Source organism: Ptychodera flava, chromosome 3 (genome assembly GCF_041260155.1).
Source record: "Ptychodera flava strain L36383 chromosome 3, AS_Pfla_20210202, whole genome shotgun sequence".
Taxonomy (NCBI): Eukaryota; Metazoa; Hemichordata; class Enteropneusta; family Ptychoderidae; genus Ptychodera; species Ptychodera flava.
The window spans coordinates 7,125,483-7,145,337 of NC_091930.1; the positions used below are offsets into that span (position 1 = coordinate 7,125,483).

General features: G+C 40.9%; 1 protein-coding gene across 3 annotated transcripts in view; it reads right to left on the bottom strand.

Moving 5' to 3' along the window:
• Positions 1-19,855, bottom strand: part of LOC139129476 (adhesion G protein-coupled receptor L2-like) — a 133,110-nt gene that overhangs the window by 26,028 nt on the left and 87,227 nt on the right. For all 3 annotated transcript variants that reach the window (XM_070695114.1, XM_070695113.1, XM_070695115.1), the window contains 3 exons: positions 13,592-13,723; positions 889-983; positions 7-198 (listed from right to left, as the gene is read on the bottom strand). In XM_070695114.1, coding sequence (XP_070551215.1) covers positions 7-198; positions 889-983; positions 13,592-13,723 — 419 coding nt within the window. The remainder of the gene's footprint in view (positions 1-6; positions 199-888; positions 984-13,591; positions 13,724-19,855) is intronic.

Sequence of the window (19,855 nt, forward strand, 5' to 3'; positions counted from 1 at the left end):
ACCCACCTCCGTAAAATTCATGACGACTGCTGACGTAGCGTTGCACGTGACCAGGAAACTGTCTTCAACTAGTGCATACATGATCGTCACGGCTGTTAGCAAGTCGCCGGAAACGACCAGTTTGGCGGGTTTGGAAGCATTCTGTAAATCTTCTGCTAGATGAAGGTAGCCCGATGGACTGCCGTCTAGATTGCCAGTCTGCAAAATAAGAGAAATGTCTTCGTGTTTCACAGCCGACATTATTATTGGTCGGCCATTAACAATGGTTGAAGTTGGCGGGCCCGTGGTTCAAATTACCATAACAATAGTTAAAATCTACATAACAGTAGTAGTAATTCACATGACAATGCTTGCTTTTTGCATATGAATTACATTTGCAAAGTAATTATAAGAACTGTATGAGAATAACCTAGCAACTGAAGCCATTTCACGCGTATCAAACCTCAATCTCATACGCTGAACGTATCAAAACCTCAATCTCATACGCTGAACGTATCAAAGGAGATTTGTTAAAAATTTGGCATACGTCTCCACGTGCACGTGCCCGACGTTATGAACGCGTGCAAAACTTGGGAACATAGGCATCAGGAGAGAATATTCGCACTTGACTAGAAAATGAAAGCAAGGGGAAGTTCACGAGAAAGGAAAATCGAAAAAGTATGCTTACGCCCGTCTACTCTGCTCCATTCAACGCAACGCATCTAATTCTTGCAAGGCAAAATAAACAATATGAAAAAAATGCTTATCTTCGCTCTGACATATCCTGCGCATATGTCAGGGTCACTCCGTTTTGAAAGGTAACTTTAGCGTGATTAGCGTTATGGTATAGGACAAAATCCCACCAACATTCTCTTCCCTGTCATCCCTGATAAGTACTGCATGGCCTACCTGTGTATTCAAGCTTGCCAAGGTAGGTGAAACGCATCTTGTGTAATCTGCGACCTCCCACGTCGCGTCGCTCCGGCAGAATCTGTACACAGTTCCTGTAACGGGAAAGGTAACATTGAGATCAGGCGATACTGTCAACCAGGGAAAATATTTTGAAACCCGACATCACATACAGACAAGTGAATGCTTTCAAAACGAGTGTAAAATTACACGGCTAATTGAGCTATATTTGAATAACACACCTGGTGTCCTGCACTGAAAAACAGAATAATAGCGTCCTATGAGAATAACAACCCAGGGTTAAACAGTTATAAAACATGTTTTTTTTTTTTCCAAAGCAACAGTAACTGAGGTAAATCAAACTCCTCCGCAAATCAGAGCCACTTTGTATGTGTCGGAACCTATAATGCACGACGTTTACGCTTGAGAGAGAGAGAGAGAGAGAGAGAGAGAGAGAGAGAGAGAGAGAGAGAGAGAGAGAGAGAGAGAGAGAGAGAGAGAGAGAGAGAGAGAGACTGGACGGAAATAGGAAGAAAGTTTATGGTCTCTGGTCGTCAAATGCGGTTAATGGTGTTACACTGTTCGAACTCGTAATACGCTATTAAATGTCCAAACCACACGCTATATATTTCGTACCTACAATGCCTCGCGTGACGTCAATATTATATGGACGCAGAAATTGGTTGTAAAAGATGGTTTCAAGGTAATGCATTTAGAAGCCCCCACTCTCCTTAGTTTGTTCGTGTGTCCCCTACGGAGTTGCTTATCCAAACAATCGTCAATTATCCCGCGAACATTAAATTTTGCTCTAAGAACTTCTATTTGAGGTGCCTCACGCTTTAGAAAGGAAATGAATGATGGCGACTTTCTTCAGTGGGCGATACAATCAGCATAACATTCCTGAGAGCTCCTATCCGCACGCACCTGACATATGTTGTACAACGTGCATGTGCTGAGGGCAAAATGCAAGGCAAAACAAAAAGCGTGTGTGCGTCCGGTAATCCGACATACTCTAATTGAAAACCCTCGACCCTTCACTTTATTTCTTCATTCTAGTATATAAGTATAACGCATGATTTTTATCAATCTTTCGTAATTTTATGGGTTGCACACCATTAAATACGAAAAATTAAAAAATGTTCCCGACCGCCCTACCTATCTGAAGACGTGTTAAAGGAAAAACGTTTCTGGTCGAATGTGCGTATATTCTGTTTTACACTGCCCTGTGGAAGGGATCGGCTCATGCCCTGAGGGCGCTTTTTAATGAGACGAAAGCGAAAACTTGTGATAAAATATTTGGTTCTCTACTTAGTTCACATAGAAACCCTTTCTTTGTCAGCTCAGTATGTTGAAATACAAGATATTGGCCTCACCAACACGCTGCACAGTGTGTATATTGGCCTCATCAACACACCGCACAGTGTATATTGGCCTCACCAACTTGCTGCATAGTTTATATTGGCCTCACAAAAACGCTGTACAGTGTATATTGTCCTCACCAACACGCTGTATATTGGCCTCACCAACACGCTGCACAGTGTACATTGCCTCACAAAAAACGCTGCACAGTGTATATTCGAAAGTTGACTGTTTACAGAAATTCTTTTGTCAATCAAGGCAGGCCGATACAAGGTACTCTAAGATGTTGCAGACTTGACATTCGCGATGCTTTTTGAAGAACAAGAAACTATTTTACGGAGAGAAAAGGGAAAACATGTCAAAATACAACTGATTGGGCTCTTTGAAGTGTGAGAAAACACGTACTAGCAAGTTTACATGAACAAAGTGAATTTTTTAACGTCTGTTTGAGACTTCACCGCTGGAAGTTCCTTGGGAAAGCGTTAAACCATTCTCTTTCATAATCGAGAATTAAAATCAGGCATCACCGCATGAAAGTTTCGGGTAGGAGAAACAATCTACTTCAATGATTGTCGATATTTGAAATTCAAAATGGCCACCGTATCCTGTATTGACTCTACTGGGAAGATTTAAATTTTCACAAGGTGATCAGACCTTCCTTCCCTCCACCAGCTTCACAGGAAGTCCGCACAAACAGCTGATCAGTATCGGGAAAGGGAAGTATCCACAAAAACTGTCCCTAGGCGCTGTTTACCCCTGTTTACCACTATGGTTTGACCCACTTACATTATTTTTCTATGGGAGCTGGACCTCTTACACAGGGGAAATGGGCGAGTAAGGGTTAAAATCAGCCCTATGAATTCGAAGGATATGTCGAAGTGTGATATCGTGCGTGTCAGGCCCGAAGCACGACTTTATCGCTTTATACGCAAAAGTATACAGTTCACCAGAGTAGCCCATAGCCCCTTACACAGCACAAAACGTCTTAGAACTAGTCTTACTTAATGGGGCTCCTCTGAGGGCGATCGTGCCGAATGAGTATTTTTCGACTACATGTAGTTTGTCGGCGTGTTTCAAAATGCGGGTGAATATGAGCGACCTTCCAAATTATTAATAAATGACAAAAGTTACTAACTCCGAAAGACACTGTCTGGCTTACACCCTCTCATAATGCGGCCGTAAATTATTCTGCGAATTCATTCCACAGAGGAATCCGATGTTTTCATATTTTTCAACGGGGAGTCGTGGATTGATGGCTAGGTGATGAAACGATGACTTGCAAACGTAAAGAATGCACCATGCTCTCAATAGTCGTACCTTCTAGGCAACGTTGTAAATCCCTACAACAACGCAACTCGTTATTGTAAACATGCCATGCTCTCTCTGTCTCTGTTTCTGTCTGTCTGTCCGTCTCACTCTCTTGTATAATACAATATAACATAATATCATATGATGTGATATGATATGATATTCTTAAACGATAAACCACACCCAACGGTGGTATACCATGAAGTTTTGACTACGGTCAGTTCGCGACATATCTGCTCCGTCAAGCGATAGCGAGTGCGTATATGGAGTGAACTTGACAAAATGAAGTGGTATATCTGTTGCTGAGGTGGTTTCTTGCTATTAGGCGCTTTAAATAAAATTCTTTGCTTGCCGTCCGCGTGCAGGTAGGTTTTCAGAGAAAATTAAGAAAAAAACACAATGTTAACACTATCACAAATAAAAATATTTTTTTCCAAAAGAAACCAAATACAATTGAGCTTATGTCAATACACTTATGTTTTTTGTCTGTGTTTGTTTTTTACCTGGCTGGCTGGTAGATTTCAACCCAAGGACGGCAAACAAAGAATTTTCTTTAAATGGCCTTACATCATAATATTCAATTGAAATTCTGGCTTGGAACATCAAAAAGGGGATTTTCCTCTGATTGATAGCTCTTGCCTGTTCCAACCGTGCTATATTGCGAATATAGCACGGGTATTTTCACGTCTCGACCAATCAGATCGCAGTATTTGCGCCATCAATGTACTGGTATGATATAATCTATATTACATACAGATTGCGCGTCGGCATGCCACCACAACAGTTATCCAATTTTTGAGACAATACTCCACGTGTAGAGCCACTCTTCTGGATTACAATTATTCCGTACAGAAACTGCAGGGCAGAGAACATTTTCTGCGAATGCTTCAAGTTCTTGGAGTTCGCCATAGACGGTGTTCAGTGTCGCCATAATCTTGACATTTTAAAGCTCGGCTTAAATGATTTATTAGGGATAAAGTAGATAAATTGAATTTCTTGGTTTCCTTGATTCTTTTATGTTTTGTTATTTTTACATTCTGTTTGCTTTGATACCGTTTTATTGGATTTTAATTTTGTGTATTTGTTTAGGCCATCATAGTAGATTACAGCTTAATAGGGTAATTCTAACTCGATTGGAGCCCGTAAATGGGTTACCATTAAATGTGAAATAAATAAATAAATAATAAAATTTTTATGAGTTTGTTTTACTAATAGTGATATTTGTGTCTTTCAGAGTAATTTCAACGTGACATTTATGTTAATTTTTTAACGATAGAGCTGCTGTTTTCAAACCCCTCCCCCCAAAAAAACTGCATCGAAGAGATCTCCTTCCATACGTCATGAAATTTGTCTGTTTGGTGTCCAATGACAAAATCTTACATTTTGAAAACGATGACACTTGAGAAAATTCTTGCAACTCGCACTAATGCATTAGATGACGTATGCCAGAATTTGCGTATCTATAGGATATCAAGCAAAGGGATGATTGGCATTGTAGTCTGACGCATAGTTTGGCAACGATGCCACTCATGCCTGTTTTATCTGGCAGAATTTGCTCCCAAAGATATATCATTGTTAAGCATCGAGTTACTTTTATTAACGGAGAATGGATAAAAATTTAACAGACACGCAAAGCAGTTTAACATCATGATACCATGGGCCTGTCATGCGTGTTTCATTCTTTGAAACACGACCGGGCGCCATGACACGCAAAGTCGTAAAAACTGTTTTACGGCGTATAGTGCCCAGGATCGAGTATTGCAATAGTAGCGGATGGCGCAATCTAAGAATTTACATAGTTTTTAGTACAAAAAAGTGTTTTCGTGGGAGAGAGCGACATTATGTAGTGAGTACTTCAACACTTGGTCCGGTAAACAATCGTTGACAGTACACTTCACGGACCAGAGTAGTGAAACTTCTAAAATTATGAGTAAATTAGGCTATTAAATGTTGTTTTGTGCATAAAGTAACATACTTGTTTTGGGGAGTACAAGACCGCAGACTTGTTGATGGAGTAATTTGAATAACCGTTCACTGTGAAAGAATCTATGACTGAACAGCCCAGCTTGCTGGATTACGTGTACGGTGGTTCACATTCAACACGTGTGTGCAGTTCCTTTATGTTTCACCGTGTCTTTTACCCCTGTTTTCCATTTTACACGATGTGGCTCATTAAATGGCATAAAATAATTCCAGACACGGAAAGTACTTCTCAGAGTGGACTCCCGCGTGATTTGCCATTTTGCAATTAGGGATGTAAGAGTAAGAAGAGAGACTTCTTGACTATCGTAACCTTTCTCACACCTGTCGTCCTTTCGGTCTCAGACGAATCTTTTCACAAGCACGCACTGTGGCATACCGACTTTGCGACATCTGTAGGGCAAAGATCAGAGGCGGCAAAGCTAAAGACAGAAAAGTCTTCATCTAGTATCATATACATATTTCGTAATGCAATTGCTTTCTTTTTTCACAACTCGGGATTTCTTTCAATTAAAGTCGGCGTCCGTCAAAATGGAGCCCATTCGGGCTAGATGATCACGCTTACAAAAATGGACGGTCGTCAGTTTGATGGTAAGACGTGCCCTTTCTCTCGTGCCTTATTTCAAAGAAATGCCCAATGAATACAAATCTTTGCCAATGTAAACGATTCTTATGCTATATTTCAATCATCACCTCGCCATATTTTTTACATATAATCCTTCGCGGATTTTATAAGTACTTAATGTGTACGGACGCATTGAAGGTAAACATGGTTTTAAACATAGCCATCAATATCATTTTAAGTTTTTGAGATAAGTTATTTATTAAAACTATCAGAAACCTAAAAATCTCTCTTTCTTTAATCAACCACCTGACAGCCTAAACGGTTAGACTACAGAAGCTGATTCTAAAACTTATCGGCTTTTCGCACGTTGACGCAACTGACGTATATTGCAATACTGCCATGTCCCACACGACGTGCCTCCTGCTTCAGACCATTAAATTTGATACCACTTAAAAATCAAACTACACGTCACAGTCACCACCTAAGAGACATGTATACCACGAGATTTTGACCAGTTCACGACATATATGCACGAGCGATAGCGAGTGCATATATGTCGCGAACTGATCAAAACCGAGTGGTATACCGTCGCTGGTGTGATTTTTTGCTATTGTATCATGACTGTATGCTATTGTAATTCTGAGGTGAAATGTCAAATACGGAATTTTTCTTCAGTTGAGAGCTCGCGTGTTCCATCAGTGCTGTATCGCGAATGAGGCACAGTCATTTTCACGTCTCGACCAATAAGATCGCTCTATTTGCGCCACAATAGAGAGGTTAAGATTTCATACGGGAACGGATATGTCATCATTTTCTGCGCGCTCTCATCATGTTCTGATGATGTCACACGTTCTCTTGACGTTTGGCAGTCGTTTTCTACGTGAAACAGCCACTTTTCTCGTACACCTTTCCGAGAGCGATTTTCACGCTCGCTTCGCCATAGACTTGATATTCCAAACTGACATTCCTTTCGTTTTGTATTGTTGGTCTTGGTTTTATCGATCGCCGTCTGATTTTGAGATATTTTAAGTAACAAAAAGGCAAAAGTACCTCCTGCAGTGCACTCGCAGACGACGGCACACGCGCAGCAGACGTCGTTACACTGCGCTGCCGATAACATTCAGTGTAGACTGAAATTAACATTGTCATTTGTTTTTATACTCCGTGGCTTTACACACAAAGTAAAATTTCAGTATTTTCAAGTTTTTATCTCTGTGTTCTATTAACCTGATATCAGAGCAAAATCCTTTAGACAATGCAACTGTGTGAGTCGGCACCAACACTTTAGCCTAAGTCTATGGGCATGTAAGAATCGAAACAGAGCGAATTGAATGTAAAAACTTCGGTAGACTGTCGCATTAGTGATAGGTTGTTACGTAGATCGTTAGGTGAACACAGACATGTAAACCTTGCTCGGCTAGCCAGTTTATACTGCTGCCGTGGAAAGCAAAGCGACGGGGCCGGTCAAGTCTTAATCCGAATCTGTGCAGAACGTTACGCGTACGGAACGCGTAGCCACTCTACGTTACGTTCTCGCTACGGATGAAATCTTAACCTCTCTATATACCGGTGATGCAAAACATCATAGAACCTGACTGACGAATATCAAAATGAACGATGGATTGTACACTCACAATATAAGCTTACGTGACGCTGATCACATCTAGTTAACTTCGGTCAATCTAATATCAAACTCGCTTCTTAACTCATTACGCTTTTTACAGAAAATTCTCCTCTAGCGCACTTTCTTCAATCTTAATCGTTCTGTTTGTAACCCGATGCTTGAGTCATTGTGTGCAATTAAGACGTGCTTCACATGTATATCGGTACAGTACTAGACTCGATGAAAGAGAAAGTCTGCGGCAACCAGAGGTGTATGGCTTCAGGGGCAACCGTCGCTGATAGTTCTTCTCTGTATCATAAAGAACATTTTTCAACTCACAACAACTATGGTTTCATATACTAATTATTATGCATGTGGTAACAGCACCACTCAATGCAGACGCTGTACAGCACCTGAATTCGCAAAACGCGGGAGCCGCTCGCTCATTAGCATCATTGTGTTTCTTGGAGACTGTAGAACTTCACCAATCGTTTAGCGTTTCTGTTTTTGCCGTAAAGCGACGCTCAAGGTTTTTAACATCAGTTTATTCAGAATATGTCAAAGTACCTTCCCGAAATATCTCATGTCATAACTGATAGAGAATTACGAAAATGATGTTTAAAAACAGCGCCCCGCCCCATTCAACTTTCATCAGCATCCTATCGATCTATTCGACTTGACAAATGTATTTGCAGCTTTAAAGATTCGCTTAGGAAAATATTGATGTAGTTATGGTACGCGTTAGTAACCATGACTTTGAAAGAAGAGCATTGTCCAACGTTCAAAGAAGTTCTAGTTAGAGTAGCGACAGACCTTGACATCAACTGTTGCATTCAGAATGCTGCTTATTGTCTCCAGTCATTTTTTCACGATCCGCCGAGAGAGAACTACCATGTTCAAGCCAATTCACGACCGACCGTATCCTGTTTTTGAATTCAAGGCTCGCAGGTTGCCCTGGCAACCTGGTAAACAACGTTTAATGGCGGTGGGCAAAACATCCGCGGAGAGTGTCGCCGCCTTGACGTCTCGGTTCACTCGACTTCTCGTGACGGACGTGACGCGATTTTTAACTGCGCAGGTTGATTTCGACTGACGAGCTGATGAGTGCTTGAAATGTACAGAAAAGAAACGGCAAATCAACGTACGCTGTCAGGTCAACGGAAATTCGCAGTGCCGTGGCTGTCGGAGGCGCGGTTATTCACCCTCTCGCAGCAACGTAATTAAATAAATATTGAGCCTTTCCTACGCACAGGAATAATGGCTTACGACTTTTCACATTTTTAGGCTTTGGTTCCCGTGTACTATACGAAACGACCACATAGCTGGCATATTGTAAAATCTCGGATTTACCGCCAACTTAGGCAATAAATATCTTCCAAAGTGCGTAATTCTGCTGTTTATCCCGAGACAGCTCGACGACAATTTCATATGATAAAAATCGCCAGAAGGCGTAATTTTCAAATTATTTGTGAAAGCTTCGCCTCAGTGGAAATCAAGTCCTTCCTCGACATTTCTATATAAACGATAACCTATGTTGACTTTACTTAGAGGGGGAGTTGGACATATTCATATTTTCATATTTTTTTCCCATTCCCATGTGCGCGGATACATTTCATCAATCAATTCTGCTACCGAGTTGAAAATGAGTTTGATATTAAAAGCGACTCCAAATGGTAAACACTAGAGGACAGGTTCATATGCCAACAAGCCGCGTTTACCTGTGTCCACGAGGCATAAATAAGATTAATACGCTCCCAATCTATCTAATATCTTCCGGATAAGCCGGATGATGGAAAGTTCTTACTGCACGGGTCACACGGGTGACAGCTATTAATTTTTCTCGCTCACGCGCGGGAGAGTAATTTGTTTTCCCTCAAGCAGTCATTAGCGAGATGCATGGTTCAACGTTACCCCAAACACTCACTGCGGAGTGATCGCCACGGCGTTACAAGTGTTACTCAGAGTTAACAAGTGTTGTTGACGGCCTTGGGGCGCTGACAGCTACATCAATCATAATCCGCGAAGCATGGAATGCTACCTTAAGGCCAGCGTTTCCACAAGTACTCCGGTACCACCAATGTTTGAAAATAATCTTACAAAGGGAGTTGATGGTCGATTTCTTCCTTAGTTGCAGTGTTTGCGTAGATGTTACTGTGATCATGGTGTTTTGAAATTTCTGCAAAAATCACTTCAAGGTGGAAACAGCGACGAATGACATTTTATCTAGGGTGAACCTCACATATAGAGCCGACTCAAAATGAGTCTAATGCTGCTAAAAACAACCGCGAAGTCACTTTTCGTGTGATCTCATTGTATATAGAAATTTTGAATCCTCTAAGGAACCATAGCTTTTTGTTAAATCGGGACTTCGTTTATTCATTCTGAATATTGTTATAGTCGCGCCTTATCGCTCAAGCAGTTTTGAACACAAACATATTTTGAATTGGCACTGCTTTAAAATGCATGATACAATGAACGTGAGTAAGCTGGAAATTAAGGACGTTTTCTTGTCAGAAGCATTTCCATGTTGCATATATTGGTCTGTACTTAGCAATTTTGTAAGTATATCGCCGTACTTAATACGATTCAAACATTGACTCTGATTACGGGATTCAATGGTGAATCGACCGTGAAAATTGCCATAACGAGAGTGGCACTTTTTACACGTGATCACGCAAGAGTCTACCGTCACCAAAATGCGCGCTATTTACACAAATAGTGATGACGCGTATGCTCACGCGAGCGATCTCCTTCTTTTCTCTGTATTTGCGCGCCTCTATTTTTTCACACGATAACGCCTTTGATGGGACCCGATGTATACCTGGACAAGTGTAATCATTGGGGCTTCATAACTCGGCTTTTCATGTAGGATCCACCAAACAACTGAATGTACGATACTTGCCACCTTAGGATGACGTGTATTGGGGGTCAAGTTCATTCAAATATAGTACAGGTAAACAGGGTCAGAAAATAGCTTTCTTTCCCTCTACTTAAATTCTCCCTTACCCTCCTCAATTTTAACCTCGGCATGTTTCCTGTAGTTTTCCCAAAGTACAGGAGCTGATTATGTATATGCAGGCTCCACACCTCCGAACCTAACCGTCCTTAGCTGTATGACAACAATATGTGACTTGCTCATACGTATTAGGCTTAACCGTTAAAAATAAAGCTAATCCAGAGCAGACTTTTGAATCTTGAAACCCCCCCCCCCCCCCGCCCGCGAGTCGTGATGCGGGATTTGCTAAGTATAGAAATACATTCAATGGACAGGGCTTGTCAAGTACTTGTGCTCTTTCACCTATAATTCCGTTGTCATCTTGCCAGGTGTAAACCATTCATGTGCTCAGTGAACACAGTGAATCTACCTTATTGAGGCCAGGGAAGAAAACAAGCTTTGTTCGTCTGAGTTTATATTGCTTGGCGAGAGAACAGGCCCAGGGCGGCGTGGGAATTATTTTTATTCTTGAGAATCAAAGTTCACTATTTTCTAACCCTGAACACCTGATCACCGAAGGAAAATATGCCATCGACTAGAACCGAATAAGAATAAATCTTTCAACATTTATATCAGCGGTTCAATGAGATAATAAGAACAACATACTGTTTGAAAACAAAAGGAAATTGCAATGCAGAAACATTTACGGTTGATATTTTCCATGTTTGAGAAACACAAGTCAAAATCAGCAAAAACAGAGGTTTTGATTGTGAGGAATAAATCTTCAATTCACGTTGACCTCGGCTAAAAATCATTAAATGTAGACAACTTCGTGATATGTCCTAACTTTCTTTTCATTGTCGCGAGACTATTGCCGAAACTCTCTTTCCTCTGCTTTTTAACTCTGCGACTCCAATGCTTCGACAGTAATCTAACTCTTAATCAGTTTGTTTTGAGCTGTTACATCATGATGAATTCACGTGACATCTGCAATTTGAATAACGTCACGGAGTAGCAGTCACGTGACCTAGTACAAGCGGAGGACTCAAACATCGCAAATGGGCAAATAGAAGACCGATGAGTTAATCTGAAACGAACCACATCAATATTTACATGCACAGAAAGAATAACAAAGTCGAAATTTTAAGCTTACTCGAAAGGAAAATGATCGTACAGAAAAAACTAACGATATAATTTAAGTTTGCAAGGGAAGAACTTGAATTAAATTCAAGTTTCTGCTACGAAAAAGTGTAGCGAAAGTAAGCAGACGATAATTTCTACTTGATAGTATAGTCGCCGTAGCTGTCACCTGTTGCGTGTTTTCCAGAACGTCAAACGTCTTTTTCCCTAGATGCGGACGTCGTTTGATTCACGACAACATGGTGTGAACACAGGACGCGATGCGAGGCGGCTCGAGGCCTCCTCTCTCAGAGCCTGACGTTGGAGTGCACTTATCGGCCTCGAAAATTACACTTAAACACGCTGTGATCCTCCAGCGCGACTCTACATCCGGTTTTGCTGGAATATCGATTACTCGCATTTTTAAGGACGCTTTGAGATGGCAGGTGAGCTAGTTAGAAAATATTGACCTTGTGTGACAACTGTTCGAACATGTGAAATCAAGTGCTTTCCATCTGGAGTATTTCACGGTCATTGTTCAGCGGCCGAGTATAATGCTTACGTGGCGTGCGCACGCATATCATCGGCTTATACAAATGGCTGATAGCAAGCTGTACAGATCTGTATCAAATGTTTAAAAATAAGACATCTGAAGTATTGACAGGCGTCTCCCAGAAACATCTTTTGGTTAGTTGTCAATATTATTTGATCCATCTTGTTGTGTTATTTGAAGACACCAATAAATGCACCCGTTAGTTCACCAACAATCCAAACTACCAAGTAACCGACCGATCGACCAATCTCTGTCTTTATTTATCTCTCTCTTGTTCTACCTACCTCTTACCTATCACTCTAATTCCATCCATATGTATCTATGTATATATGTATGTATGTATGTATGTATGTATGTATGTATGTATGTATGTATGTATGTATGTATGTATGTATCTATCTATCTATCTATCTATCTATCTATCTATCTATCTATCTATCTATCTATCTATCTAATTATCTATCTATCTATCTATCTATTATTTATTTATTTCACATAAAGGATTATTTTGTTGTGTTATTTGAAGACACCAATAAATGCACCCGTTAGTTCACCAACAATCCAAGCTACCAAGTAACCGACCGATCGACCAATCTCTGTCTTTATTTCTCTCTCTTGTTCTACCTACCTCTTATCTATCTCTCTAATTCCATCCATATATGTATCTATGTATCTATGTATCTATGTATCTAATTATCTATCTATCTATCTACCCATCCATCCATCCATCCATCCAGCCATCGACCCACAACCTACCTACCTACCTACCTACCTACCTACCTACCTACCTACCTACCTACCTACCTACCTACCTACCTACCTACCTACCTATCTACCTACCTACCTATCTACCTACCTACCTACCTACCTACCTACCTACCTACCTACCTACCTATCTACCTACCTACCTACCTACCTACCTACCTACCTACCTACCTACCTACCTACCTACCTACCTACCTATCTACCTACCTACCTACCTACCTACCTACCTACCTACCTACCTACCTACCTACCTACCTACCTACCTACCTACCTACCTACCTACCTACCTACCTATCTACCTACCTACCTATCTACCTACCTACCTACCTACCTACCTACCTACCTACCTACCTACCTACCTACCTACCTACCTACCTACCTACCTACCTACCTACCTACCTACCTACCTACCTACCTATTCATCTGTCAGTTTCTCAGCCTCTCTTTATTATATGAGTTTTACAGCCGTGTGTGAGTGTCCATGTTTAAACCAGTTTTCGTACATAGCACACTTACCCAAGGTGACTCCTGGGCAGCCTGAGTGTGATGTATTAGTACCCGCTGATATCGAAGGCCAGTCATATCCATCCAGCGTCTCTTGTGGACACTTTGTTGTCGTCGGCTGAGTTGCAGTGCTTGCCTCCGTCACTGAAGAGTGAAACAACAAACAAACAAACAAACATGTACGATCAGAGAGGTACGTGAAGGCATAAGGAACATTAAGATTTATACCACGTTCTTTTGCAAGGAGCTGTTACTGCTCATTAGCACTCTTTTTGCTCATTCTGTGAAGGTCCATGAATCGTTAATCAACAATTTACGCGAGATTTTACGTGACTGTATCACTGAACGAGACATTTCGCATTACAGAAGTGGCGTCACGCATTATCTACATAGTCGTAAAAGTATGCAAACAAACGTCATTGATTTTAGTTAAACCGTGCAGCTGCGATATATAATCAACTTTAACGGAAAGTTTGACATGCCACAAGCAACCGTGGCACTTGAACGTGCGATAACAAAAGTCTCGCGAGATCTCATGTTGAGGGGAATGTGGTTTCTTCACGTCGTCATGGTCATCAAAGTCTGAGATATCGGCGTGTACGAATGTCGCAACATCTAAAGGCGTAAATTCAAAAAACTAATCTCATCTCCCGAGAAGATACCTTCCAAGGGCAATTGGAGTTGGCAAATCCCAATGTAATACGGAATGGCTGCGGAGTTTCGAAGACATGTTTTCACCAACAGTCTCCGATATCGTTAAGAGGTTTTGAAAATGCAACGACCACGTTTTCTTGATTTCTTTTTCACTTTCCATGAGTTTTGTTTAGCTTAGTAGGCGAACCATTTCCCGGAAAACGCCTGGCGAACTTGTCAGTTTGTGCGTCAGGCATTCTCTGTCGGTAGTCAAGCAACAGAGGAAAATTCAATATTTTTCTTGCAATCGTGTGAGGACTTTCATTATCGCTTGCTAACATTTTTTCGTTTTGACTCCGGGCTTGCTCGAGATTTGATCTTTACAGCCTGACCAACGAAACCTCGTCATCAGAGCCACTTCGACGTTATAAAAAAAACTGGAGGTTGCGCGGTTGTTGCACGTTTTCACCTGGAAACTCCACAATGCGGCTGCAAATTGGGGTCACCGCTGATCCGTCACGGGTGAACGCCAGGACGCCTGACGCGAAATTGAGAAAATTACGATTCATTCAAGCCTCGCTCTGTAGACAAGCGAGACAGCGGGGCTGAACGTCTAGTCTCCGTGTTCAGAAAAAAATTGCTCTTTTCATCGCGAAGCGGCGGACAATGTGTGAAATTACGCAAAGATTACGTGTCGTCTTCAACAGATTAATTGAAAACAAATTCGGTTTCTTTTGTAGGCACGGAAACAGCTGCCTTTCCACAATTATACTGTACAACCTGTGGCGAAGCAAAAATTGAAGTGTCCAGACGTGAGTTAGTAGCGCCAGCTTTAAATTAAAAATACCGTCAATGACGCTGTACCTTCTCTAATGTGTGGCCAGGTCAGGTAATTGGTTGTTGGCATGGAGTTGTTGGTAAATAGTTGATGATGTAGGGGCATGAGGTGGGATAGGGACCCAAAGAACCCAAAAGATGATTAAATACATCAATCAAAAAAATTCTAAGCTACAGTATAAACTGCTAAAGATAGTTCAATGTGGAAAAAAGTTAAACAATTCAGAAATAAGAATTAACAGTCCTAAATAGTAATGACGCACTTCCTTACTGACCTGAGTGCATGTGAAAATACACATCTGGCATCTGTAAATTAAATGTATACCAAGTGATCATTTCAAGTCACTTTTAACTGTTTTTAATGGATTTTCCAAAGAGTCCTGTGGAAATGATGAAAAACGCTTATCTGGTCTTGTGTTTGTATAACCTCATGGCTGATAATTGTCATAGTATTGAAAAAAAATTGAAAGTGAAGAAATTACTGTTTTTAATAGGCATATTTTCCTTGAAATACATGACCGTGTAAAGAATATATGCTAAAAGTGTTTAAGAGTAAATTTCTTTTCAAAAATTAATTTAATTTGTGACCAAAGGATTTTTATTCTTTGACTTTACAAATTCAAACATTGCAATTTGTTCAATCATCTTGTGCAGTGCAAAATTTATAAAATGACTGAAAAACAAAAAAAATTGGCAGAATTACAGTCTTTGTGGTGTAAAATTATGGGTTGACATCACGATAACTGTTAATCTGTTTGAAGTACTAATATACTATAATTTAAAAAAGAAAAGTTCATGCAGAAACGGTAAAATATATTGTCAGCAGTCTAGTGTTAATTTTGACTTTACATCAACATATGCCTGTGCTGGATACCAAATATATAGGGCGAAATATCAGCCATGTTCAGCAAAATCCACACAACAGCATTGATCCTTTTCTAATTTGATTTGATTTGCTTATGTTATCCTTGTATGACAGTCAGCACAATATGGAACTTGAACACAACACAGTGAATAAGTATGCTGTAAATGAAATGGTGTGGCTGCATCCACATGCAGCAATAGGAGTGCCTTTGTCTCTCACCCCTCATTTCCAACCTGTCCCATCCCTGAAAAAATAGTTTGGTCTTATATTTATAATGTTAATAATTTCTGTATTTGTTAAAATGTGCGCATCTCAAAAACTTTTGATCATAAACATTTTCATTGTTTTTTATAGCTGACCAATCAGTTAACCTGTTTATTTTGAATATTTGCGCGCATTGTTCCTCAGTATTTGACATTTTCTGAATACCTTCTTATTCAGTTTGTCATTTTCTAAAGTTTAAATGCTCCATTGTGTGGTCAAGCTTTCCACAAGCATCAAATGTGGTACTTCATATAGGAGGGTCTGCCTCTAGAGGGCGGGCATCATGAACAGTGTTTGTTGGTTAATAATTCCTCCACGTAAACTTCTGATTGTACTGTAAACATTGAACATGGCCGACGTCCGATTTTCCTGTCTAAAACTTTCACTCATTTTCGTTCATATGACTCTGAAACTCCAGGAAACGATTGGGAAGAAAGGGTTATCTTGAAATATTGAGGTACTCGCCGATATTTTGCAAAATTAAATGGGAAAAAATGCAAGGAAAATGCCGACAGGCTTACACAATGACAGTTTTCAGACTGAGGCATATGATCATCTCTGCAGATTATGCAACAGGCCCAGATCACGTGAAGCCATGAGGGGATATCCACGCAACTCAGTACCAAACACTAGCGCTCACAGAGTGAGCAAACACAAAGTGAGTACCCCTATCTCAGTAGTCTGTAATAGATTGTAGTCAACTAAGAAACCTTGGAGAAAGGCTTAACACTGTGGCTATGCTGCTAAGTCCCTTTTGATTTTTGTCATAGCTCAAAATCGTTCTCCCACACCTCAACCTGAGCCATGAACACCCCCACCAGTTTATGATATGACCCATCACGATGGCATGACGTCAACGGATCTTGACAGACGGAAGTCTTGACAGACGGAAGTTCTTGACAGCAGCATATTGGTTTTCAACTCTAATACCTTCTCTGTCTATAAATAGACACGAGAAGGTAAAAACTACTGTATATGATCAACGTCTTTGTTAGGCTGATTTTAGAAAGATTAATTCGGACAAGAAATATGCTCCCTTCAGAAGAGTGTAGAGTTAATTTGATACAGAAAGAAAGTGTTGTCAGCAGATAGAACTTCTTCGATTTTTAAAACACCGAAGATTGCGCAAACTTTTCCCCACGGGGGGACATGCATGGATGTCCCTGGACAGGCAAAAGCTAACAGAAGCTAAATTGCGTGTTAGTGATTACTTCACAGAATTTGTAAATTCGCCACTTTGTTTAGAGTTAGGTTAAATGATGGCACAGATATTATGTTGCAGGTATTCAGCTCGCGATCGGCCCTATCCCTCAAAATGCATAAGATTACCTAGTCTGGCAGAGACTCTGCGATTCGCGTTCTCCCCCGTTGGAACACGCGCGCGCGCGCCCTTCAGAGACGCGACGCGACAAGGCACAGCGACTGTGGAGAGCCTAAAGATTACCCTACACATTATTGTAAATGTTAAACCAGTGTGTGGCTCCTACATGCCGAAACTCGGTTTGTACTTCACGCTGACCAGGAAGCCGTAAAATCTTCGGGAAAGTTTGGTGACATTTACCGGGGCTATAAGTAACGACATACATCACCGTATTTCTCCCAGGCATGACACAAAAGCACAGAAGCGGCTCTGCATTTAGATCGCACAGAATGAAAAACATATGATGACTTTTCCCTGATTAACCCACTGTGACTCATCCATAGCGGGAGACACAACACACCTGCACGCATTATTGAGGCATAATATATAACGCTTCGTGGACGCTATGAATTCATAGCTTTTGAGAACCAATTTGAAGCATATACTGTATATTAAGAGAGAGAGAGAGAGAGAGAGAGAGAGAGAGAGAGAGAGAGAGAGAGAGAGAGAGAGAGAGAGAGAGAGAGAGAGAGAGAGAGAGAGAGAGAGAGAGAATTGATGCCTATATCATCGAGTTACACAAAGAGCTACAGAACAATCCGATTTCTTTGCAGAGTAAATGTCTTGTTGATCAATCTTTTCAACTGGCAGTGGAGGTTATGGATTTTTCCATTTTTCCCTTGAACGGAGGTTCACATCCTTGTTTCGCCACACTACCATGGATAAGGAGTCGTGAGGTTGGGAGCATTCGCGCACGTTTCGGATGCAACGACGAAAGGAAACTGGAAGATTCGCGCGAACACGCTCAATAAGGCCAAAGTAATTAAATTCTTTGTTTGGCGTCCACTCTAAATGGGAAAAGGTACGCGTCTAAGCGGCTGAAAACCACACCTAAGAAAATTAACACAATGTAATTTGATTGCAGCAAATAAAAAATTGTAACAAAATTTTTAGTTCAGAAAAGCTAAGCGGGTATGTCCTTAAATTTCCTATTCAAATAAACTGTGAGTGTTTTTCATGAAAACCTTAAAAACCTAAGCGGGTGGGGACGCAAAGCAAAGAATTTTCTTACTTTGGCCTAATGTACAAATTGCTGTCCTTTGTAAGGACAACCTCATTTTGACCGTGGCATTTTGCACAAAGAGCTCCTTATGACACGAAGATTATGCGTATTGTTTTCCAAGGCGATAGGCTGCACTGAGACTGCCCGATTATGTTGTCCTGGGTGACGATTATTCTGGCATGACCGTCACCACTGAGTGACGACACCACTTCTGACTGTGTTCAGAAGCTGTGATACAAGAGAAAGAACGCCGACGCATGCCGCACTCGCTTTGAAGAAGAATTACTGCCAAAATGTAACGTCAAGAAAAAGTTTACATTTTTTCCCGCCTCTTTCAAAGTTTCGATAAAAAAAGTTGATTTCAAATATGCGTTTCACTACCACAATTAATCAGACGAAGTTTGAAATCACTTTGTGCAATATCACAATGATTCGATGCATAGGCCAAGATGGTAGCCATGGCAAACAGAAGTACACGCTTGCATCTCATCAAAGAACTAGTTGTTCTGAGAACGAGACCAACCGCTCCGAGACTGAAGACTTAGAAAGAGAAAGACGTCAAATATTTCTATGTTCGGGAAGTGATTAGAACTCAGCTCGTGTTCAACAAAGTAGGCTGGCTTGAAACCCCATTCGCTGTATCTTCTTTGATTTCTTTCGATAACGTGGTTTTGAAATCAAATGCAGTTCATGTAAAATTGCTTACTGAAGTGAGACCACAGAACGTTGTTCAAGCGTCGGCGACGTATGCACAACTTAGAATGTAAGAATTTACTGAATAATTTTCGGGGCTGCAACTCAAATGAGGCCGCCTCAAATATATAGCTTAAAGGGGCAGGTTTTTATAAGCTTTGTCTCTGAGCAAATTGACTAACAGAACTTAAATAACATAGACAAGCAATGTCAAAATGTGAGAACCAGGGATTGAAGACTTGCCCCTCTGAGCGCCTGAATTTCATCAACCCAATCCATACCAAGGATAGAAAGAGCAACGTTGTCAAAGACAACGCTGCCTCGGTGACAGGAATCCAAAACATCTCTTCGAAGATTTGTTTTTGGTGTACAAAATGCTAAACAGATACAGTTTATATGGGTTTGCGAGCGAACAGCGAGCTGATCTATTTTAGAGAGTTACAATTCCAGTTCATGCATAGTACGTGGAGTGGACGACCGTGTGTAAACACTTTGAGCTCGATGGTCTACATTTCCGGCGTTTAAATTTGCCAAGCCTTTGAAGCCAGCACAAACAAGGCG